At 54.5% G+C, this 24,448-nt stretch overlaps 1 protein-coding gene across 1 annotated transcript; it reads left to right on the top strand.

The window, feature by feature from the left end:
* The first annotated feature begins 19,849 nt into the window (after positions 1-19,849).
* Positions 19,850-21,640, top strand: TRH (thyrotropin releasing hormone). The gene is made up of 2 exons (XM_004581674.2): positions 19,850-20,096; positions 20,523-21,640. Exons 1-2 carry the CDS (start codon positions 19,886-19,888, stop codon positions 21,023-21,025), a joined length of 714 nt encoding a protein of 237 aa, XP_004581731.2. The 5' UTR covers positions 19,850-19,885; the 3' UTR covers positions 21,026-21,640.
* The last annotated feature ends 2,808 nt before the right edge of the window (positions 21,641-24,448 follow it).

Genomic DNA, 24,448 nt, shown 5'->3' with positions numbered 1-24,448 from the left:
TACTTCTTCTTTTTTTTCCTGGTTTTTTGTGGCCAAACATTCAACATGCTCAGTGACACCACGGTTGGCAGTTCTGAAGATGAGCTGTCACCTCCCAGCCCTTTAGTGCGTCCCTGTTACCCTCGCATCAGTGTCTGTTCTGCGACTCTCCTGAAGGAGTCCTGGCAAGTCTGCTGCTTTTCAACCCTCTGCCTGGTTGGACAGAGCTTTCTTTAAGGGCCATGGACTGGGGTGTGCTCTCTGCGTTCCTGGGCGGTTAACCCACCCTAGCTGGGCCTCCACTTCCTGCTTGAGCGGACCTCAGTTGGAGGCGAGGGGTATTTCCCATGCAAGCGCCTTGCTCTGCTCCTGCGCATGGACATCTAGATCCCCAAGAATACCTTGGCCCTCTTCAAAGCCCCAGCTTATATCTTAGAAGTGTTTTGATTGCCTACCCCTTTTCCCTGTCTGCTATTGCCTCAGGTGAGTGCCCCGGAGGCAATGGCTGCTTCTGTTTTTTTCTAGCCGCCACCAGGGAGAAGTCTGTCCATCCTGCTTGGGCTCAGTCAGTTCAACCAGAGGAAGGTTCTGGAATGGGGATTTCCAGGGAGATCTCTGCTGGGTCAAACAAGGAAGACTTTTAGAGAGTTCCTCTTTCTTCACTCCCCAAATGGTTCCATTAGCTGAAGCTGAGTTGATCCAAACCAGGCACTTGGAGCCTCTTCCGGTCTTCCACGTGGGTACAGGGCCCAAGGCTTTGGGCCATGCTCCACTGCTTTCCCAGGCCGCAAACAGGGAGCTGGATGGAAGTGGAGCTGCCGGGATTAGAACCGGCCCCCATATGGGATCCTGATGCTTGCGGGTGAGCCAGCTGAGCCATCATTTTAGGCCCAAATAAAACGAATCTTCAAAAAAAGCCAGAAGAATGAATGAAGGGCAGTTGTCAGCTTAGTGGTTAGAAGCTATCTGGGATTCCCACATCTCATATCAGAGTACCTGGGTTTGAACCTGATCCCACTCTTGATTCCAGCTGATGCATATCCTAGTAGCCAGCCAGTGAAGGCACAAGTGGCTGGGTCCCTGCCACCCACATGGCACACTCAGATTCAGCCTGGGGGTTGGCACAATGGTTCAGTTGCCTGCAAGCCCCGACATCCTGTATAGATGCCAATTCATGTCCCGGCTACTCCACTTCCCATCTGGCTCCCTGCCTTGGGACCCTGCACCACATGGGAGACTCGGAGGAGGCTCCTGGCTCCTGCCTTCTCATTAGCTCAGTTCTGGTTACTGCAGCCATTTGGGAAGTGAAGGAGTAGATGGAGGGTCTTTCTCTCTCTAGAAGTGCTTTCCAATAAGAATAAATCAATCTCTGACCCGGCACTATGGCCTAGTGGCTAAAGTCCTCACCTTGCACATGCAGGGATCCCATATGGGCGCTTGTTCTAATCCTGGCAGTCCTGCTTCCCATCCAGATCCCTGTCTATGGCCTGGGAAAGCAGTCGAGGACGGTCCAAAGCTTTGGGACCCTGTACCCATGTGGGAGACCCGAAGGAGGCTTCTGGCTCCTGGCTTCGAATTGGCTCAGCTCTGACTGTTGCGGCCATTTGGAGAATGAATCAACAGATGGAAAAGCTGTCTGTCTTTCCTTTTTTCTGTATATCTGCTTTTCCAATAAAATAAATAAATCTTAATAAAAAACAATAAACAGATTCAGTCTGGAGCAGCCCTGGCTTTCCACTTGAAGAGTGGATCAGTAGCTGGGAGGGAGGGGCCTGGAAGACCTGGAAGACCTTATGTTAAACACAATATACCAGGCGTGGAAAGATAAATAGAGCATGATCTCACCTAGGCGTGGAATCTATAAAAAGCTGAGCTCATCGAAGTCAGGAGAACAATAGTGATTACTGGAAAGAGGGGAGGGGTGATGGAGAGAGGTTAGTCAACAGTACAGAGCGGCAAGGCGCAGGGTCTGGTATTTATTGCACCATAGGGTCACTCTGCTAACAACAGGGCATGGCATGTTCCCAATCAGGCATGATTTGAACGCTCTCACTGCAGAGAAATGATGCGTGTACAAGGTGACAGATACAATAATTACCCTAGTCTGTCCATCACATAAAAATTCAAGTGCGGAATCATTACCTCACAGGCCAGTCATTCGTACAAGTGTGACAAGAGGAAAGGTGGGCACCCGCGTTTGGGCTGCAGGCCTTCGCAAGTCCACCTGGTGCTCCCAGCTGCCCTCAGTGAGCCTCGGTTTGCTCTGCAGATCCCTTTTAAGCCGGGATCCGGGGCGTGGCCGGCAGCGCGGGCCAACTCCAGCCCGGCCCCCGTCCGCAGTCCTTGGCGGCCCTCCAGCGCCACCTGCTGCCTACAGGTAGGTCTGCAGCCTCAGGTGCCTTCTCCGCCTCAGTCTGGAGACTAGACAAGGGATTGCGCAGAGGATGCTACTGAGCAGGAAGTCGTTAACGCAGCAGGGAACACAGGAGGCTCTGACCGGCAGTTTGTTGGTAGAAACCTATTTCTTTCCTTTGCCCACTTTCATATAGCGTGAAATTTCTTCCAGGGCTTCAATCTTCAAGTTCCAGGAGCGTCAGAATCCAACTGAACTCCTCTTCCTCCTTCCAAAAGTGTTGGATTTCTCCATCTCAGGAGTTCGGAGCACTGGTTCAAGTCCTGGCTTGGCTCCTAGGGCTCCTGGGAGTGCTCGGGAGTCACGGATGGAACTCCTGGCTTCACCTGGCCCTTTCCTAGCAGCTGTAAACCTTAGGGGGTGAACAGGAGATGGGAAGATCTCTCTCTCTGCCACTCCACTTTTCAAATCAATAAGTAAATAAGTGTGGTTAAAAAGAAAAACTCATGGAAAATTGAATTAAAGATAAGTTCATTTTGGAGCTTTTTTTTTTTTTTAAGAAATTTCTGCAGTCTTTGCATAACATGGGAGCTACATCACTCTTCCGGTTGTCACCTTCGTGTGACTATTCCCCTGCAGCCACCGCCAGTTTCTCTGCCTCAGGGTGGACTCACACCCTGCACGGCCTGCCCCGGGGAAGGCCAACAGGCTCTCCTGCTACCCAAAGCCAGAAGACAGGCAGGTGTCAGTCACTGGGCCACTGAATCAGCAGTTTATACACCATGCACACAAGCAATGAGGACAAAGCTTGGCTGCACGTGACCATGGGGCTGAACCCGGGCGGTTACACCAGGCAGCAGCGGAGATGGAGACCACGGGCTGTACAGCCTGTCCTTGGCTGGGTTTCCAGATGCAGGCAAGACTTCCTGCCGCATTCTTGCCAACACGTGGCATGGTCGCCTCTGGTTGTACACGTGTCTATCCTGTGTGCACTGCTCTGCCTCTGCGCGGTGGCTGCCTGGACGGGCGGCTCCCTGCGGGCTATATTCCAGGCCCCGGGCCAGGTGCTCCTTCTCCAACTGCCTCCCTCCCTGTGGGAAAAGAAGTTTGCAGGCCCAGGCAGTTGTGATATGCCTTGCTCCTTTCTCAAGTCCTGCCAGTGCCCGCCCTGGTAGGACCAGACCAGATGATTTGGTGAGACTCATACAGCACATGGTGGTGGGAGGGGTGGGCAGAAATCTGCACCTGTGCCAAGGGCAGACTCAGAGGCCCACAGGCTGGTCCTTTCTGAGGGCCAAGGAATGGATCTGCTCCAACTAACACCAGGAGCCGGCACGGTGGTATAGCAGGTTAAGCCAGTACCGTGTGGATGCTATTTCAAAAATTGGCTGCTCCAATTCTGATCCAGCTCCCTGCTTGTGGCCTGGGAAAGCAGCAGAAGAGGTCCAAGTCCTTGGGACCCTGCACGCAGGTGGAAGACCTGGAAGAAGCTTCTAGCTGCTGGTTTTAAACTGGTTCAGCTCCAGCTGTTGCAGCCATTTGGGGAATGAACCAGTGGATGGGAGATGTCCTCCTACCTGTATCTTTTTAGGAAAAAAGAAAAAAGGTGCCAGCCAACTGTGAGAAGCCAGGAGGGTCCTAGTGCTACCTGTAAAAGGGCACACGCTGACCTGGTAGCCAGGTAGCATACCCCCTCTGAATGTGCGCATCTCCGTCCATAAGTGGGGGAGTTAGCGCCAGGGATCAAAGTTGGCCTGTGGTGCTCCTGACAAAGCTGGTCCCTGCTTGGCTCAGCCTGCAAGGTGATCCATGGACTCTGAATTAGTCAAAAACTGGTTTAAAAAAAAAATCAGGAAACTCTATCTAAAACCTAGACTATGGCTTCTTTTGAGAAGCAGGCCCCTTTTCTCTCAAAAGCATGATTGGCTGAGCAAAGCTATGATGGATACCTTGCGAGATCTCTCCAGGTCTGTCTGAAGAAGGATTCTGTGAGGTGGGGGGTAGGGTTGGCATATTCAGCAAATCAAAATCCAGGTGGAGCTGGATTTCGGAGAGAGAGCCCCCACAATCTCATGCCATTCTGAATTTTACCACCAGGGGGAAGCAGAGCTGCAGAATTGAGCAGAGCCCACCAGGCCCCAGAGGGCTGCTGTGCTAGGTACCAGGGATGCTTGAAGTAGCAGCAGGTAGCCAGAAGATGGACAGAGGAGCTGGGGGCTCCTAGCAACTGGAGGAGGCCAGAGGGGAGGTTCTGGGGTGGGATAACCAGAGAAGGAGTTGTTTGGGCCAGGCAGGACTAAAAGTAGGGCAGGGCTGCCAGAGCTTGCCCTGTGGCATGGCAGGGCTTGGGGTAGTATGGCAGGAATTGCAATGCTGTGATTCATGGATTTCATGGCTGACACCAAGGGCAGAAACCCAACTCCAAGTGACATAGGCTAGAAGGGAAAAGCATTCTGTGGGGTAAGTGCAAAGTCCAGGAGAAGCTTTCAGTCACAGCTGCCTCCAGAGACTCATCAGGCCTTACTGTGTCTGCCATGCGGGGCACCCTCAGGCAGGCCAGCGCCCACCACTCACATTCATGAAGACCCCACCGGATGGCCTGGCTCCCTGACCAACTGAGTTAGGCACTGTTTGCAGCTGTCATGAACAGCACTTGCTGTCACAGGCCACCCCAATGCTCTAGACTGATCTTGGAGGACCGGCCAACACCAGTGGATGGGATAGTGGACACTGGACAAGCAACTGCAAGACAGAGAAACTAGGGCTGGTGGCCTCAGCCACAGGAGGACCTGTGGTCCAGGGAGGTGGAGCCTTTGGAAGGGAGAGGAGCCAGTGGCCTGGGGCAGGGATTCAATCCTACTTAGGGCCTGGGTGGTGTCTGGGACAGCAGACCTCACTAGGGAGCCTTCACTGCCCACAGTCAGTTCATGGGTAACTGTGGCACCCTTGGTGACTCCGCACCACCCCGCATTCCCCTCAGTTGGCTCTGTCATTGTCTCAGGGACCCTCGCACCCCTCTCTCTGCCCAGCAGGGCCCCGTGGCCAGTCCTCTGAAGTGGCAGAAGAAGCTTGCACCCCCTCCTCCCTGCAGCTCCGATTGTGCTCAGTGTCCCTCCAACTTCAGCAAATGTCCTGGTCACCTCACTCCATCGCACTGCAGCTCAGAATCCAGGCACAGCCAGGGCACACACAGCACTTGGCAGTGGGCCCCACCCTCACCCCTGGATGCATAAACTTGCAGAGTGTGTGATTCTGGGCCAGGGCTGCCACCACCTGGGGCCTCCTGTCCCCTGTGAGCCACCCCACCTTGAGGGCTAGGGAAGGGCTGGTCCTGCTTGGGCACACAGAGCTGCCACCTTGCTGGCATCAGCCCTGCTGTGAGCTCCCTGGCAAGAAGCTGTAGCTCCTGGTCCTCCCCACTCTAGCCAACCTGGTTTTGTTCCATTTGGGGACTATGTGTCTTCTCTAATGTGACTTTGGACAGATGTAGAGGGGGACACATGTTCCCAGAGAGGCCTGAGGCTGCCCCCCACCTCGTGTTTAAAAGCAGGCAGGTGGGTAAAGCCACTTCCTTCAAGTGCTGGCAGCTCGCATGGATGCGGGTTCATATCTCAGCTGCTCCACTTCCAATTTAGCTTCCTGCTAATGTGCCTGGGAAAGCAGCAAAAGATGGCCCAACTGCCTGGGCCCCTGCACCATGTGGGAGTCCCAAAAGAAGCTCCTGGCTCCTGGCTTCAGTCTAACCTAGCCCTAGCTGTTGTGACCATCTGGGGAGTGAGCCAGTGGACAGATCTCCCTCTTTCTCTGCCTCTCCCTCTCGCTGTAACTCTGCCTTTCCAGCAGGAAACAAAACAAAACAAAAACTGCTGGCTAGCTTTTCAGCTTTCTGCACCCTACCTCCCAGCCGGGGGTGGGGGGGGAGGCTGGCCCCTCCTTGTAGTTCCCACTGACTGAAGAGTACAATGACCCCCAGACTCCCAGGAGCAGCCCCCCAAAGACGAACCACCAGGAGGTAAACAGGCCAAGGAATAACAGTAAGCCACGGCAGGTGATGCTTCTGAGAAAGAGTTTGAGGCCAGACAGACTCGGGCTTGGGCTCCCACCGGGTGACCTTGTTCAGTGCTTCCACGTCTCACTCAAATCTCCACATCCGTGGGATGGTTTGTCGCCAGGGCCAGTTCTGTCTACATGTGAGCTTGCGCTCTCCTGGGTCACACAAGCCGCAGGGAACAGGGGCACACAGAGCCACTCCGGAGGGAGGGGGACATCCCCGGCTCTGGCCCTGGCACGCAGGTCCCCCATTCAGCAGAGGCTCCTGTCTGGCTGTGCCACAGTGCCACCAGGAGGTGGATGCCAGGAGACTGACACCTCTGTGCCCGGGGCGGCGGACTGGCTTCACTGTGTGGACGTTAGGGCCACTGCCAGGCGTTGTTTCCAGAACCATGTGCTCACAGCCGTGCCTGGCTGAGGGGTGCACACATTATGGTGACGGCATCTATCACGACTTCCAAAGGCCTTGGGCCCGAGCAGGGAAGCAGACATGCCTACTTCCCAGGGTGCCGCTGGCTGCCGGTCCCAGCAGTGCTCGCCTATCGATCCTGCCGGCCACCTGCAGCAGGAGTCAGCAGCCTCATCTTTGCCTCCACTTTGCAGGCTAGGCTGAGACCGAACTGGAACAGGCTGGAGCTCGTGGAGTTGATGCCAGACTGGGATGCCAGCACTGTGCGGTGCTCGGGCCATGCAAGGTCCAGAAGAGGGAAGTGACTCTGGTGAAGTTCATTGTGCTGAGGTGTGTGTGTGTTGGGGGCAGGGGTGTTGGAGAGGATGGGTTGGATGGCTTCTCAGCTGAGCCACCTCCCAGTGACAACAATGTTGCCAAGTGAAATTTGCACAAACACAATAGCTGCTCTGTTCCTGGTGCTTAGCTGGGCCAGGCAAATGAGGGTTGCGTCTATGTATCATTTCCGTCCAACACTCTACAGGCATGGAGATGGAACCATCTTTTTGTAAATGGGCCAACGTGGCCGTGAGGGTACACGCACTAGCCCAAGCCTGCCCAGCTGGTCACAGAACCTTTTTTTTTGTTTGTTTGTTTGCTTTAAGATCCAGACATGACTGGCTGAAGCCTAAACCAGTCCCCTCTGCTGCCCCCACCCCTCACTGCATGGCTGCTGCATGGCTTCTTCTTAGATTTATTTATTTTTATTGGAAAGCCAGATTTACAGAGAAGAGAGATAGAAAGATTTTTCATCTGCTGGTTCATTCCCCGAGTGGCTACAAAAGCTAGAGCTGTGCCAATCTGAAGCCAGGGGCCAGGAGCTTCTTCCAGGTCTCCCACGTGTGTGCAGGGTTTCAAGGCTTTGGGCCATACTCCACTGCCTTCACAGGCCACAAGCAGGGAATTGGATGGGAAGTGAAATGGCCAGGATATGAACAGGCACCCATGTGGGATCCCAAGCATGCAAGGTGAGGATTTTAGTCACTAGGCTACTGCGCTGGGCCCGCTGTATGGCTTCTTTGGGGTAAGTGCTGCCAGTTCCTGGGCCTCAGTGCACTTTTCATTCAACAGTGAGTCTTTCTGACTCCTTGAGCCCCTCACCTGGAGTTGGAGTCTGGGGTGGGTTTGAGAGAGGCAGGGGGTGCCCCAACCCCTTGCCTTAAGGTGGCAGAAGCCTGTTTCCTCCCAGGGCCCAGAGGGTGGAGTGGGGAACAGACCGACTGACTGACACGTCTGTTAGCAAGTCTGGTGCCAGCCCCAGGATCTCCAGTTCAGCAGACTGAGAGCCTGGGGAGCCGCTTTTCTAAAGGCCTGCCTGGGGCCGACTCTGCTCTGCTGTGCTCCTAACTGAGGTCGCGCAGAGAGCACCTGCTCTGCCCAAATCCTCAAGAAAGCTGTCTTAGCATTTAGCAAAGTAATACAAAGGTGAGCTCTTCCCGTGCTGGAAGGAAGCTGAGTTGGTGTGAGAGCACCAGGCAGTGCGGGCAGCGACAGTGCTGCAAGGACTTGGCGCGTTCTCTCTCTCTGTCTCTGCCTTCTCCATGTGCTCGCCAGTCCTGCCCGGGAGGCCCTCACTGCACTGGGCCCTGCTAAGTCAACAGAGGGATCTTCATCTGCTGGATCAATCCCCAAACAGCCGCAACAGACAGGGCTGGACCAGGATGGAAGCAGCAGCCAGGGACTCCCCCCACGTGTCTCCACATGGGTACAGAGGCACTTGGCCGTCTTTTGCTGCTTTCCCAGGCTCATTAGCAGGGAGATTTATTTTATTGTTGGAAAGTCAGATACACAGAAAGGAGAGACAGAGGAAGATCTTTTGTCTGATGATTCACTCCCCAAGTGGCTGTAATGGCTGGAGCTGTGCCGATCCAAAACCAGAAGCCGGGAGCTAGGAAACTCTTTTGGGTCTCCCACGAGGGTGCAGGGTCCCAAGGCTTTGGGCTGTCCTCGACTGCTTTCCCAGGCCACAAGCAGGGAGCTGGACGGGAAGTGGAGCTGCCGGGATAGGAACAAGCACCTGTATGGGATCCCAGTGGATACAAGGTAAGGACTTTAGCTACTAGGCTACCCCTCCAGGCCCAGCCCCCACATTTGAGAACCCCTGTCAGTGTGTGAGGTGTGCGAGTCAATGAGGAGGCTGCAGAGACAGGGGTGACTCTAGAGAGCTCACTCAGCCCTCTCTCCAAGGCTGCCAGCCCCCAAAGACTCTCCCCACTTTTCACAACGTGCAACTGCCCAGCCCCAGCCCTGAGGTGAGCCCAGCTGCTTCCTGGTGTATCTTATTAGTCAAGTGGAACATTAATTAAATGTGAGAATAATAGACCAGAGACCCAGAAAAAAAATCCACGAAGTAAAATTCAAGGAACAAAGAAGTTCGTTTTGGAGACTCTGCCGGCTGACCTGCAGAACTTTAACTATGACATGAGGAAGTCTGTAGCCCTGGCATGCCAGGTGGAGAACCCAAGGAACCCCGGGTTACCTGGAGCTCGGGGAGCAGACCCCCTGGCCTGGGCAGGAAGCCCAAACTCCTCCCTCTCCTCTCCTCCACCAGGTCAACTCCTGGTCATGCCCCAGAAACCCAGCCTGTCTGCTCGCGTCCCCGCTCCCCACCAGGACCACTGGGCTAACACAAACTGACACAGACTTCTGCCCGACCTCGTGAAGGTGTGGATGAACACGTGCTGGGAACCAACCTCCTGCCAACACGGATCATGGGCTGGTTGGCTCTGGCTTCAGAGTCCTCCACAGGGATGGACTTGGCCCAGGTGCAGCTGGTACAAGCAAGCAGACCATCGGGGTCCAGTCACATTTCACCCCAGTGCCCCTCCTCAGTAGACTTGCTCCCGTGAGCTCTGAGCCACCTGGATCCGCATCACCTGGGGGTCCCAGCCCAGCCCTGCTAATTCACACCCAATCATCAGACAGCCTAAGGGTGAGCGAGGAGGTAGAGATGGGTGGAAGGGACACAGGGAGACTCAGGTGGGTGGGGGAGGGCACATGGAGACTCAGGTAAGGTGGAGGGGAGGTACAGGTGAGGGGAGCACACGGAGACCCAGATAGCAAGGTGGGGATGCCGTGTGGACAGCCAGATGGTGGGCTCTGTGTGAAGCCATGGAGACACACTTCCTATCAATTCCTAGGGGTTCCATTTTCTCCTTTCCCAAGCAGTGCAGTTATCTAAATTAAACACAGGGTCCCTAATGAAGCAGTGAAGGCTATTACACACTCGGCTGCCTCCTGCCAGCGCCTTTAATTGATTCAACCATCCTGGGCAGAACATGCTGTGTGGTCAGACCTCGCCCAGCCAAGGGAAGGCGGTGTGAGCCTAAAGGCTCCAGCAGCCGCCTTCCCCCAGGAGCTGCCTGCCTGGATGGTGCCAGTGGTGCACGCAGAGCCCTACTCCTTGCCATCCTGGCTAGCAGCTTGCAGAGCCCTCGATGGCTTGGTGTCGAGGGCCTGTCCCAACAGCCCCAGCTGCAGGCGTGGGCCCCTCCTCACTGCTCCCTGAGTGTGGTGCATGCTCATACACCCTCCTCCTTTGCAGTGTCCATCACGTGGCCCTTGGCTGTCCTTCCTCTTGGGTCTCCGCTTGCTCCATCCCAAGGCATCTGCTCAGTGTGACTAGCTAAGACTCTTCCCCGCCCCTTTGCACCCCATGGCATCCTTCATCATCTCACGAACAGCAGCTCTGTTTGCTGAGTATTTGTGACAGGCCACAGAACCTCTGTTCCCCATTCAAACCCCTGGCTGTGACCAGGATGAAATGGGGGTGGGAGGACTGAGATGGCCTTGGGAGTCCCTGCTGGGTGTGAGCAGCAGGGAGACAAACTCTGAGAGACTCAGAGATGCAGCGGCTGTTGGACTAGAAGCGTCACCAGGTCCTCACTGGCCACCATCTCCCAGCCGTGCAGAGGATTGCAGATCAGCCACTTTCTAACATGAACTCCAGCAATTGAGGGGGTAGAGCTGCCTTGAGGGGTCCCTGACCACACAGCTCATGAGGCCATCATCCCTGTGGCAGGCAACACCTTGACCTGGACACTGGTCTTGAGGGGCTTTCCAGGAACCCCAGGCTCTGGCAAGAAAAATCTACTGGTAGGATAGGAGCGCTACGGACCTTGCATCCACGTGGGAGAACCTGGAGAAGTTCGGAGACCCAGAGCTAGGCTGATCTGAAGCTAGAAGCTTCTTCCGAGTCTCTCACATGGGTGCACAGCCCCAAGGCTTTGGGCCATCCTCGACTGCTTTCCCAGGCCACAGGCAGGGAGCTGGATGGGAAGTGGAGCAGCCCAGACACCCATGAAGGATCCTGGTGCTTGTAAGGAGATTAGTCAATGGAGCCATCATGCTAGACCTAATTAGTACTTTTAAACCACGTATTTACATATGTGAACCTGTGCTTTGCTCTTTCAGGCCTGCATCTGTTAATCAGTGACTGGCTCCTTGCTGGTCCTGCCTCTGCATCACCTGCCTCCTCAATTTAAACCTGGGACAGCTCAGAATTCCTCTCTTCCTCAGGGCCAGAATGGTGCTTTGCGGGAGGCTGTAAGCATCAAAGGAGCTCACAGATGGACAAACCTGGTGTTCGGCCGTCCACCACGCCCCCACACCCAGGCTGAGCTCGGAGGGGGCGGGTCCAGCCATCTCTCCCACCAGCCTCCATCCCCCCTGCAGGGTCGTGTGGTGCCTGGATTCCTGCACACAGCTCCACATGCCCACTGTGCCTGAGTGAGCACCCTGCTCCTGCCGAGGGGCTGCCCCTCTGCCCAGACAAGTCAGTGTGTGTCTCTGGGTCCCCACGCCCATCCCTGCATGTGTTTATCTTACTGGCTTTATGTGCACACCTGTGTCCTTGGTGTGTGTTCCTGTGTGTGCGTCTGTGTCCCTGCGTGAGTCTGGGTCCCCACATGCATTGCTCAAGGCGCTTATGCCTGTGACTCAGCATGGCCCATTTACACCTTTGCTTTTGTGTGTGCATCTTTCTTTCTTTCTTTCTTCCTTTCTTCCTTTTTTCTTTAAGATTCATTTATTTTTGTTGGAAAGGCAGATTTACAGAGAGAAGGAGACACAGAGAGAAAGATCTTCCATCTATTGGCTCACTACCAAAGTAGCCACAACAGCCAGAGCTGAGCCGATCTGAAGATAAGAACCGGGAGCCTCTTCCAGGTCTCCCACACGGGTGCAGGGCCCCAAGGCTTTGGGCTGTCCTCTGCTGCTTTCCCAGGTCACAAGCAGGGAGCTGAATGGGAAGTGGAGAAGCTGGGATATGAACTGGTGCCTATATGGGATCCCAGCATGTGCAAGGTGAGGACTTTAGTCGCTAGGCTACCACACCGGGCCTGTGTGTGCTTCTTTGTGACTGTTGTGTGTGCTGGGTACCCCTAATATTTTCTGTGTGTGCTAAGAAAAGGAGATCATCACCTCCCACCCACCTCGCTGGCAATTCCACACTCCCAGGAGAGGATAACTCTGGCCTCTGTCTGTAGCATGGCCCAAACAGGTGGCTATGAGTGTCCCATCTCACCTCAACCTCTGCCCCAGCCACCATCCAAGGCAGCCCCGCCCTTCTGCCTGTGCCCTGAGCACAGAAGAGACAGTGCCACACAATTATGAGGCTCTCTTGAAGCATGCGTCTGCTTATGACGTCTCAGGATGCGAGCTACGGAATGACTCTCCATTTCAGGGTGGCGAGGGCTGGGCTGTCTGCATGACTCCAGCCAGAATTTATTAAACTTTCGTTTTTTAATTTCTTTTAAGCGAGTCGCTCATTAGTCATGTGGCGCCTGCTGCAGGAGGTGCCTCTGTGGTACCCGCCGTCCCACATCCAGTCCTGCCCAAGCCCCCTCCCCAGCAAGCAGCAGTCATGTCTGCCCCACCCTCAGGAGGCTGAGCTGGTCCTGCTCCTCCAAGACTGGCTACAATTAACACAGCGACGTGAGCCAGGCTTCTGGAAGAGAAGGGTTTGAGAGTGAATTCATGGGGAGGGATTGCAAGCTTATTATCAACTGGGCTCTCAGCATCCCCAGTGACAGACTGCTCCATTAGACAATCCAGGTGGGCTCCCCAGCCTTCTCCAGCCCGCCCTGTGCCTGGAACCCCACCTTATTCACAGCTCAGCTCCTGAGGCCCCTGATTCCCTTCAGTGGGGGTAGCCCAGCCGATGGTGGCTGAAGAGAGAAAGGCACCCCTGGCTGCCTCTTTGTAGGGTCCCTCCAGCTTACAGTTACAGCTCCTGTTGAGACAGCCTCAGTGGAATCCTCAGTTTCTCTGGGCTCCTGGTAACTGCTGCCTTCCTGGTTCTCCTGGGCTTAGAAATGCTAACATGCCCTGTCTACCTGCACAGGAGTGCACTCTACCCATACTCTCCGCAACAACCCCTGATTAAATTCTATCCAGGCATCTAATTTTAGGTTGCCAACTACCTCCTTGCAGGACTCTGACCAATAATGAATGCATTACTCCCTGGACCATAAGCAGACACATCGCTGCTGTTTTAAGAACAATTTAGCCACACCAGTTTATGCTCCATATGACCAGGTGGCAATGGAAACTGGGTCTGTGAGATTCCAGAGTCCTTTCTGCACCCATGAGCCGCTCTCCAGCCTGGCTCAGAAGCCCTAGCTTGTAAGAGCATCACTCATGGCTGTCCAGAGCTGCTCTCTGACTTCACAACTGATACAGGAAAATCCATTTGCAGTAGCCAGCTGAGCCCTCAGGGGAGCCCTGGAGAGGTGTCCAGTCTTGGCTTTTGGCTTGTGTAATCTTAGGATGCTTGCGCTGGTTGGCTGTGGTCTGGCCTCTCTGGCCCAGCTGTGGGGCAAAGTTGGGGGCAGCCCTTCCTTGTGACTTCCTCCCCTGGTACCTGTGTCCTAGATCTACACCCACAGGTAACCCTGGACCAAGTACTGATGACGGCGTCAGGGATGGTGAGGGCAAGGCACACCTGTGAGGAGGGAGGGGGACTCTCCTGTTGGCCACTCCACCCTTCCATCTGCACATGGTGCCCCCCTCCTGGGTGCCTTCTGCCCCCTTCTCTTCAGGCCTCTGGTCTGCCTCACCTAACACTGCAAGTTTAGCTGAGCCTCTGCTGTCTATGGAAACATGTCACCTAGCACACCATGAATGCCATGTGTCTTGGCACACAATTGTGCTCTACTTTTTTGTGCTATTTCTGTGTGCTCCTAGGACTAGAAACCAATTCACTTCTGACTCACTGGCTCATTCCTGTAGTTACTCATTTATTCACTCCTGACTCATTCATCTATTCATTGACTCAGTCACCTGAAGCATTATCATCCTTTAAAGCTTTCTGACCTCTCTTTGACTGCATATGGATGAGACGGGGGAGATGAGCCACATTTAAAGGGTCCAGGGGCTGGCACTGTGGCTCAACAGGCTAATTCTCCACCGGCATCCCATGAGGGTGCTGGTTTGTGTTCGCTGCTCCACTTCCCAAAGAGCTGGAAAACAGCAGAGGCTGACGCGGGTCCTTAGGCCTTTGAGGAGTGAGCCAGCAGATGGAAGATCTTTTTTTTTTTTTTTAAGACTTATTTTATTTTTTGGGCCCGGCGTGATGGCGTAGTGGTTAAGGTCCTCGTCTTGCACACACCGGGATCCCATATGGGCACTGGTTCTAATCCTGGCGGCCCTGCTTCCCATCCAGCTCCCTGCTTGTGGCCTGGGAAAGCAGTCGAGGATGGCCCAATGCATTGGGACCCTGCACCTGCGTGGGAGACCCAGAAGAGGCTCCTGGCTTCGGATTGGCTCAGCTCCAGCCGTTGCGGCCGCTTGGGGAGTGAAACATCGGACGGAAGATCTTCCTCTCTGTCTCTCCTTTCTGTATACCCGCCTTTCCAATAAAATAAAAATAAATCTTAAAAAAAAATCTATGTAAAGAGTTATTTTACTTTTATTACAAAGTCAGATATACAGAGAGGAGGAGAGATAGAGAGTTAGTGGAGCTGCCGGGATTAGAACTGGCAATCATATGGGATCCCAGCGCATTCAAGGTGAGGACCTTAGCCACTAGGCCATGCCACTGGGCCCAAGCACCTCTTCTTACAAGAGCTCTCTTTGTAGCCAGAACTTCTTGTTGATTGGCTCGGTCTTGATCTGATAACAACTCTACACCAGCCCTCAAGGGTAGGGAACGTGGTTCTGTCTTGCAAACCGGGGCCTTGTTATGAGAAAAAGGGGATGGAGATGGAGGCTGACCAGACAAAATCCTAACCGCCTATACAGATGGGAATACGACCTCCTCTAAGTTGCCTTTGTGATCACAGAGAGAACATTTAGGGGATAATTTAGGGTCCCCAAGTGGATCTCTTTGTTTTTTTAGTTGTCTTTGATGTTCGTTTGTCCCAGTGATACCCCTTCTCTTCCCTGTCACAGCCTCCCTCTGCCAATCTCTGCCCTTCTTCCAGCTCGCTTTCCTGCGACTCTCCTGAGGTCCAAACGCAGAAGAGGGAGAGGAGGAGCAGGCGGCGGCCTTGTCAGGACTCAAGCTCCAGCTGGCTGAGCTGAGAGCAGCAGTCCTGACCCATGGGAAGAACAAAAAGGATCAAGCCTGACCCTAAAGAGGACGCCCTGCAAGGGTCCAGCAGGGCAGCAGGCACCTCTCAGCCATCTGGTCCCAGTACTGCAGCAATATCCACCCCTCCACTCCTAGGAGAGAGAGGATCCTGCAGGCCACTCTGGGCCGTGTGCCAATGCTGGGCACTGGGAGGTGTCCTCGACAGGAATAAGGCAATTCCCTGGAGAGAAGGAGGCGGTCTTCTGTTACAGGAATTCCAAAGATGAAGATGTGTGGGTGGGGATGGGGGGCACAAAGCTTTGGCGTCCGTTCCATGATGCATGCATGAATTCTCATGGGGCAGTGAAAACGGGCACGGGACTGTGGGGAGGGACAGCAGGCAGCTTGTCCGGCCATTCTGCAGGACTCGGTCAGCACCTGTAGGACCTCTCCTGGCCCCTCCTGTGTCACCCTGACTCACAGCCCAGTGTCGCTGCTGTATTCATGTCTGCTCCCCCACTTCTAATATCCGAGGTCAGGCTCCATGTATTCTGAATACAAGCTGCTAATTAGCCTGGAACGTTGGGGCAGAACCTGCAGCTGACAGCAAGATGAATATACCCAAATAGCACAATGATTTGGGACTGGGTTTTCATTTTCCTCCCGATAACAGAAGCGGAGGCAGGGGTGGGGCGCGTCATCTCCGGCAGACCTGATGGATGGCAAGGTGTCAGATATGCCCGCCACAGACGCCTTCCTCATGGCTAGAAGTCTACCAGCAGTCCCACCTCCACCCTGCCTCCCACCCCAGACCCCCTACAGCATTTCCTTTGTCCCCAACAGAATAAGAAAATATCCCCAGATCCAAACTTTGTGGGACAAGTTTCACAAAGCAGGTCTCACTCTTCTCCTGGGGGCCTTTGTGACGTCACATTGTATATTCTAACGATGGTTTCAGACATTTATTCCATCCGACTACTTTCTATTAAAAGTGATCTTTAGTAAGAAAACATAACCAAGTAGAGCAGAGGTGGTGGGAGGGGGAAACCAAGGTAACAGAATTCGCTAAAGGAGCAACCCAACAGTTATTACTTGGTGGGTAGCTAGAGGGTTGGGTGGAGTGAACAGGACAACCTCTCTCCCCTGCTTTGAGCCTGTGGGGCTGGAGAACCCCCAAACTCCATGCTCCAGAACTAGAAAGCCCGTGGGATCTACCCTTTCCTGCCCTTCCCTGTTCTGCCGCGGATTTCTTGCAGAATTGAGCAATGACTTCATCGACACCAAATCCACTGGAAAGAGTTTCCATTCTCAGTTCAACCACTGACCTTCATTTCTTTAGTCAACAAATATTTTCAGCATCCGCACAGATCTCAGGCACAATTCTAGACAGGTGCCCCATAGTCGGGCAGTGGAAGGCACAAGAAAAGCAGCAACTTCGGGATTGGTTGGGTGGATCATTTCCGTGGCTTCTGGCCCGGGGGTCTGGTGCGAATGTGAGATTCTGTAGGGGTTTGGGCTGTGGATAGGTTGGTTTACATCACAAAAAGATGTTCCCAGGAGAATTGTTTCTTTTCAAGGAATTGGCTAACCCTGGGCCCACCCGCATGGGGGGCACTCCAAGAGCAACAAGGTCCCAGGTGTGTCAAATAATCAGATACAAGCTTAACCCTGGCTTGGGCTCTTTGGCTCCTCTCCAGCCACCCGCAACTTTCTTCCAGACAGGCAAGTCAAGTTTCTGACTCTGGAGACTGACCAAAAATGCTCGCCTGAGGGCTGTGTTCCCGGTGTGTCCCTCTCCACAGGGCAGCGTGTCCATCTACACAAGCTCAACGCTCCTTCGGAGTCTACTATGGGATCGCTGAGGTTTCAGCTTTGGGTAAAACTATTTGTTTGTGGCTAGGTAATGTGAAGAGTGAAAAAACTCAAATAGCACTGGGGCTGGCGCTAAGGAGCGAGCCTCGTCCCTTCCTGGCTCCCCAGGTCCCCCGCGCTAAGTGGGAGCATAACAGCCCATCTCCCCACCCCCCATGGATGGCAGTGAGCTGCACATATTGTTCTCCGCTTTGCTTTTTAACTTAATGGATCTCGGCGCTCCTTCCCCTTCAGAACATGAGGAACAGCCATGAGAAGGCAGCATGGGACCCCACGGCTTTGAATGGGCCCTGGTTGATTTGAGACATGCAGGCCAGCTCCAGTTCCAGTCCCTGTCAACCAGGCCATGCTGAAGGCTCTTGTGAACACAACCTGATCACGTGGGAGCATCTATAGGGTAAAAGCAAACAAAACAAAACAAAGCAAAAAACAAAAAACCCCAGCAGGATCATCTTGTGGGAGGTACCTTGCCAAACATTGCTCAAAAAGATCATGTCCATTGGCAAGCCTGCCATTGTGCGTGAAAAGCAAGCCATCTGACTTAGGACATAGCTTTAGTAGCATTTCTTCATATCCCAGAGACTGGCTGCAGTTTAAGCCTGGGTTGCAGGCAAACAGTTGACCCTGAGCCAACCACCTGAACCTGGATGTTGGCAAGCTGAAGGAGGCCATCTCCCCGATCAGGAATCTCAATATTTTGATCTGAAAATGAGGTGAGGACTCTAGAAGTGTTCATTCTTCTAACATCCAGAGTTGCTCCGTGTCTACAGCCCATGGTGTCCCCAGGCCTTCCCAGGAGCGTTAGTGGGAGTTGCAGGAGAGGCAGAGGAGCTGGGACTCGAATAAGGGTTCTGACATAGAATGTCAGTGTCCCAAGCTGCAGCTTCACCAGCCACAGGCTTCACCACAATGCCAGGCCCACGTTCTCCTGATTTGAAAACATGGTTTAGGGACTGGCGCGGTGGCCGAGTGGCTAAATTTCTTGCCCTGCACATGCCGGGATCCCATATGGGCACCGGTTCTAATCCTGGCAGCTCCACTTCCCATCCAGCTCCCTGCTTGTGGCCTGGGAAGACAGGCAAGCATGACCCAAGGACCTGGGACCCTGCACCAGCATGGGAGACCTGGTGGAAGTTCCTGGCTCCTGGCTTTGGATCGGTGCAGCACCGGCCGTTGTGGTCACTTGGGGATTGAATCATCAGACGGAAGATCTTCCTCTCTGTCTCTACTCCTCTCTGTATATCTGACTTTCCAATAAAAATAAACAAATATTAAAAAATCAAAACAAAACATTATTTACTCTGTTTTCAAAACAAAACCAAAAAATTCTGGGAACCAGCACTGTGGCACAGCAAATCAAGTCGCAGCCTGTGACAGTAGCATCCCATATGGGAAGTGATTTGTGTCCCAGCTGCTCCACTTCCAGTCCATCTCCCTGATGGTAGGCCTGGGAGGGCAGTTAAAGAAGGTCCAAGGGCTTGGAACCCTGCACCCGCGTGGGAGCAGGATGGGTTTGTGGCTCTGAGCTCCTGCAGCCAAGCCCTTGTGGCCATCTGGGGAGTGAACCAGCACATGCAAGAGCTCTCTGTGTCTGTCTAGCTTCCAAATAAATCATCTAAGATATTTTTTCTGAGTCAAAACTCCCCATTGTACGGTTGTAGTCCACAGTTTTGGACTTTCGAAAAGCGCCCTCCTCACTCCCACCGGACCAGGAGCTCCCCCAGTGAGACTCTCCCAGTCCTCACACCGTGCTGTGTCCGCGTTGCCCGTGCTCTCTGGCTTGGACCACCTCCAGCCTCGCCTCCTGAGCCGCTTTCTAATCCTGACTGCTTCCCTTGGCATCTTTGCGTCTCTCTTGTCCCTTCGACAGTGTCCTCACAGACACTCCCCCTCCGCTGCTGGCGGAAGCGACCCCACCCCAGCCCCGCACCTCGTGCCTCCTCGCTCCCCGCCTGTTCTCGCCGCCCCCGCCCCAGATTTCCGGAGCAGCCGGCGGCGGGTCCCAGCGGGCTGCTGCCGTCAGCGCCGGGTCTCGGCGGCCGCGACCCCTCCCCGCTGACCTCACCCGCGGCGCAGCCGCCGGCGCGCGCCAGGGTATAAGAAGCAGCCCAGCCAAGGAGCGCGCAGCCAGCGCTCGCGGTCCTGTGAGCGCTCGCCAACTCTCGGCGCACCAGCTGCACACCGAGAGGCCCCGAACCCCGAACGGGCCCGCAGGTAAGCACTGCGGACGGTGGTCCGCTCGCAGGTGGTGCCCGGGAGCCCGGGACCCGGAGCCGCTGCTCCCGCCCTCTGCGTTCGTCCCACCCCCTGACTCCCGGGCCAGCGCTTTCTTGGGGATGTGCTTCGCTTGCATCTCTGCATGCCCAGCAGCGCGGCCGGGAACAAACAGGGAGGGACATTTGCCCACTGTGCTCTCGCGTCCTGGACCTGGGAGCGTGGGGCGCCGAGCGAGTCTGGGTTCCCTGGCAGGAGTTGGAACAGGGGTTTTCGCGTTGGGATGAGCGGAGAAGTTAGGATTTTTGCGTCGGGAATGAGATTCCTAGCGCAATCGTGAAAGTTTCAATTAGAAATAGAATCTCAGCCACAAGTGGACTTAGGGCTGTGGAATCTGGATCCTCACTGATGCTCTGCTGATGCTCTGCTTTGTCTCTGCCCCATCCCAGAAGCCACGATGCCTGGCCCTTGGTTGCTGCTCGCCCTGGCCTTGACCTTGACCCTGACGGGTGTTCCTAGTGGCGGGTCTCAACTAGAATCAGTCCAACAAGAGGCGGCAGAGGGCCCCGAGCATCCAGGCCTGGACCAACTCCTACGCCAGGCAGAGCGACTTCTCCTCCTCCGGGAAGACCTCCAGAGGCTGCGAGGAGACCAGGGGGAATTCTCAGGTGAGGAACAAGAAGTGGAAGGGGAGATCTGCAGGCAGAGGGGAGGCGGAGAGAGAGGCTTGGCTGTCTTGCCTTTTAGAAGCTCTGAAATCATCTGCAAAGGGCCCTCCTTTAGAGGACAAACCTTCATCAGGAAGACCGTGATTGGGGTAGGAGTAAGGCTGAAAGAACTGCTTCCCAGGCCTCTGTGTGCCAGGCTCTGCTGTTTGACCTCACACCCTTCACTTAGTTGGATCCGGGCTACCACCTTTTCACACAGAAACACTGACTTTGACCCTGTGTGCGTCTCTGAGGCCCGTCAGACTGGGGAGTCTGGGGTAGCTGCAGGAACTCGGCCTTGCTTGGGAGAAGGCTGAGGTGAGTCCTCAGACAGGTGCACTTACTGCAGGGACTGGGGACCCCTCATTGGCCTCTTTCCTTCCACAGAGTCCCAGGTCCCTCAGCTTGACTGGCTTTCCAAGCGTCAGCATCCAGGCAAAAGGGAGGAGGAGGCAGAGGAAAGTGTTGAGGAAGAGGAGGAGGAGGATGAGGAGGAGGCTACAGGGCTCCACAGAAGGCAGCATCCTGGCCGGCGAGAGGATGAGGCCTCCGGGACCCAGCACAAGAGGCAGCACCCTGGCCGGCGCTCCCCCTGGCTCAAGGATGCTGTCATCAAGAGGCAGCACCCAGGCAGGAGGATGGCGGATCCCCAGGTCCAAAGGGCCTGGGAGGAAGAGGAAGTGAAGGAAGAAGGAGCACTGATGCCTGAGACACGCCAGCATCCAGGCAGGAAGGTCCTTGGAGGTCCCTGTGGTCCCCAGGGAGGCTGTGTTCAGGCAGGCCTTCTGCTGGGGCTCCTGGAGGACCTGAGTCAGGGCCCGGGTATGGAGGCGAAGCGGCAGCACCCTGGTCGGCGGGCGGCCTGGGCCCGGCAGCCCCTGCAGGGGTGAGCCCAGCTCTGGGAAGGCCAAATTTGGGGACTAAATGTCCTGAACCCTGTGTGCTGTCCTAATGAACCCCTCTTTCCTTCCTTCTCAAATCCTGGAGAACACACATGAGCCCCTTGTACATACACATACCCCAGGATTGACCCCTTCCTCCAAAGACATGGGAAAAGCCAGTCTGTAAATTAACACTTCCCATGGTCCCACCATGCCCTGCAGGTAACGGGCAGGTCCCAGGCCATCACCAATGCCACCACCTGCTCCCTCTCCTGAGCCCTGGCCAGGGTGGCCCTTCTGCATCCTTTAGGATCTCCAGAGTGCGGCCAGAAGAGGGTGTTGAACTAAAGCTTTGGTGTCCAAATTCAGTGTCCACTCCCTGCCCATTCTGAGGCCCAGGGGCTTCACCTGTTCTCAGGCAGAGCCCCGGCCCACAAGGCACGTTCTGCCTGGGGGGAGCATGGGTGAGTGGAGACACCCCTGTGGTGCAGTGCTGTGGTGGCTGCAGAAATGAGTGGTGTAAGAATATTGGAACATGGCCCTGCTAGTTGTGGCTCATATGGAACCCTCTGGGTGCCTCCCCAGTCTGTGACAATTTTCCCAATAATAAAAGACGTATTTCCCGATCATCTCAGAGTTTGTGCTTACACATCTGTCCCTGTGGGCATGGGGCTTCTCTTCAGCATCGAGGGGGAATTAAACAGGGATGGGCTTATTTGGGAAGAGGGGTTGGGGCAGTTGGACTCAGCTCTCCTGGGCCTTTGGCTCTGTGGCCCTGAGTTCTGTGCCTCGCGACAGACAGGCTGCAATCACCAGGCTCACACCAGGAGACTCCGAGGGCCGGTCAGGGAGTCAGTCTGGGCACAGGACAAGAGGGAGTGGGGGCAACTGGAGCAAACTGGGGAGGCTATCTGAAGACACTGGAGCCCAAAAGCTTTAAGAAACAGGAGACTCAAACGGTAATATTCCTAACACACACTTAGTGCTTCCAGACACTGCCCTGAATGCCACGTATGTCGTCTTTTCATCCTCACTGCAGGTTTTCTAGATACCACTATTACTGTGTCCATGTTAGCACAACAGAAGAAGACTCCTTCTGGAAGATCTGAACATCCACTGTCCCTATCGGGGCTACCCACAGATGCCTTCTGATGACGGTCACTGTTAGGGAGACAGGCTACCGATAGGGCAGGTGTTATGTGCTGGAAGACTTTCTCACTGCCCCTGTGACCGCCCCAGGATGCTGGGCTGTCCGGTCCACCTGTAGCTGACCAGCAGTCAAGTGTGGAGAATTGAAGCTGCTCATCCAAGCACACACCTACAATGTGGGGTGTTTCCCTACCAAAAGTGAGATTGAGTGAAATGGAAGAAGCCTGGCCATGACATAGTTTCCCTTCTGCACCTGTGTGGGATCCCACCAGAGCATGCGCGTCAGCTTCCATTCTGGGTGAGTCCTTGGCTCACACTGAGCCTCAGTCTCCTCTCCTAGAATCTGCACAGTGATCCCAACATCCATTTCAGGCCCCTTCTAGGAAGGTGGATCGACACACGTGCACCTCCTAGCACGGGTCCTGGCTCAAAGTCAACTTGAATAAGTGCTGTTTTGGGAGACTAGTTTCCCAGCAGCAAAAAGGGTTCAAAGTTGAAGCTGAAGATCCACATTTTTTTCTTGCTTCATTCTGCAATTATTAAAAAAGGAACAAACCACAAAGGAAAAAGTCACTGGGGTTTTATTGCAGGTCCATGCTAGTAATCGGGACATTATCCTAAAAACAGTGCACCTGCTGCTCCCCAACGATGCCCTCCGTCCCCCTCTCGCACATTAGCCTTTTGCCGAGCACAGCACTTCTGTTTTCCCAGATGCCCTTGCAGTTGGGGTGGAGTCGCATGACTAGTCTTAGACAACGAACTGTGAGAGCAGACTGAGGCAGGTAGGCCCGAAAGACAGGCAAGCAGAGGAGGGCAGTTCAGGATCAGCAGTGTCAATGGATGCGAGGGGACACAGCTGGGGCAGTGACTCTGGACAAAAGCTTTCTGCAGGAGGAAGCATCCAAAGGAATGAAAGGATAAATGGGAGGATTGATGTGGAGGAAAGCCTTCCCAGAGACGCGGTGGGGAGAGGCGATGTGTTCTTGGAACGGCCCACACTGGGAATCTGAGGTGTGTTGGCTCCCCTCTCCTGTCCTGCATGCCAGCTTCTGCCCTTGAGGTGCTGAGCCCTTGTGCCTGACCCAGCTGCCCTCTTTCCTGGCTCAGCTGACGAGCTTTGAGTTCCAAGGAGCCATGTGGGTTGGGGTGCAAAGGAAGATACCTCCTGGGACTGGGGGAGCATTCTATGAGCTGAACTTTGGTAAAGTTTTAGTCAAGGATAAAAGACATTTTTAAAATTCCTGAGCCCTTATTGTGGGGCCAGACATTGGGAAAAGCATCTTTTCCGTTCAGTGCATGGCCTAATGATTTAAGTACATGTGGGGTAAATGAATAACCGTGCTAGTTGCCGGCAGTTTGGAGACAAGGGCATCAAGGGAGAAATAAGGTAAATTTTCTTGTGTGGGAGCCTGAGTTCTGGGAATTCTCTCCATGCGTCCCCTCCCCTGCACCCACGCTCACTGGTGAAAGACCGTATGGATTTTACCCCCTACACCTGTCTCTGACTCACCAGCTTCCTTCCAGCCTCTCCATCACCATGGTGGCCTTGGCCAACCTCATCCCTCATCTCTCCTCACTGGTCTTGGCTTCTACTGCTTTTCCCCCAAAGCCAGGCTCCACGCAGTAGGCCGAAGAACCTTCTGGAACACAGATCTTACCACAGCATCCGCTCTATCTGAAGTTCTTCCATATTTCACCCAGGAAAAAGTCCAAACTTTATATGAAACTCCTCAGGAGACTGCTGGTGTGGTTCACAAAGATGAGGACAGGTGTCTGCTGTGGTCTTCTTTTCATTCATGGTGCCTGTGCCCTGTTCACACCTCAGTGATCAGCATAGGGCCCAGCCGGGGTAGGTGAGGGGTGGCCTAGGAGGAGGCTGAGAAGGGTGGCTGATAAGGCCACAGCAGGAGAAGTCAGCTTCCTCCTCAGCCAGCAGTCCAGCAGTGACAAGCAAATCTACCAAGATCAGTTCTAATCCCGGCAGCTCCACTTCCCATCCAGCTCCCTGCTTGTGGCCTGGGAAAGCAGTTGAGGATGGCCCAGAGCACTAGGACCCTGCACCCGCGTGGGAGACCTGGAAGAGGTTCCTGGTTCCCAGCTTTGGATCGGCACAGCACCAGTCGTTGCGCTACTTGGAGAGTGAATCATCGGACAGAAGATCTTCCTCTCTGTCTCTCCTCCTCTCTGTATATCTGACTTTGTAATAAAAGTAAATAAATCTTGAAAAAAAAAACTCCTCATGTACTCTGGGTGTGACTTCCCTTGCCGGCTGTCTGTACTGGA

The sequence above is a fragment of the Ochotona princeps genome, chromosome 21 (assembly GCF_030435755.1).
Source record: "Ochotona princeps isolate mOchPri1 chromosome 21, mOchPri1.hap1, whole genome shotgun sequence".
In the NCBI taxonomy this organism is placed as follows: Eukaryota; Metazoa; Chordata; class Mammalia; order Lagomorpha; family Ochotonidae; genus Ochotona; species Ochotona princeps.
This window is presented reverse-complemented; position numbering and strand designations above follow the sequence as displayed.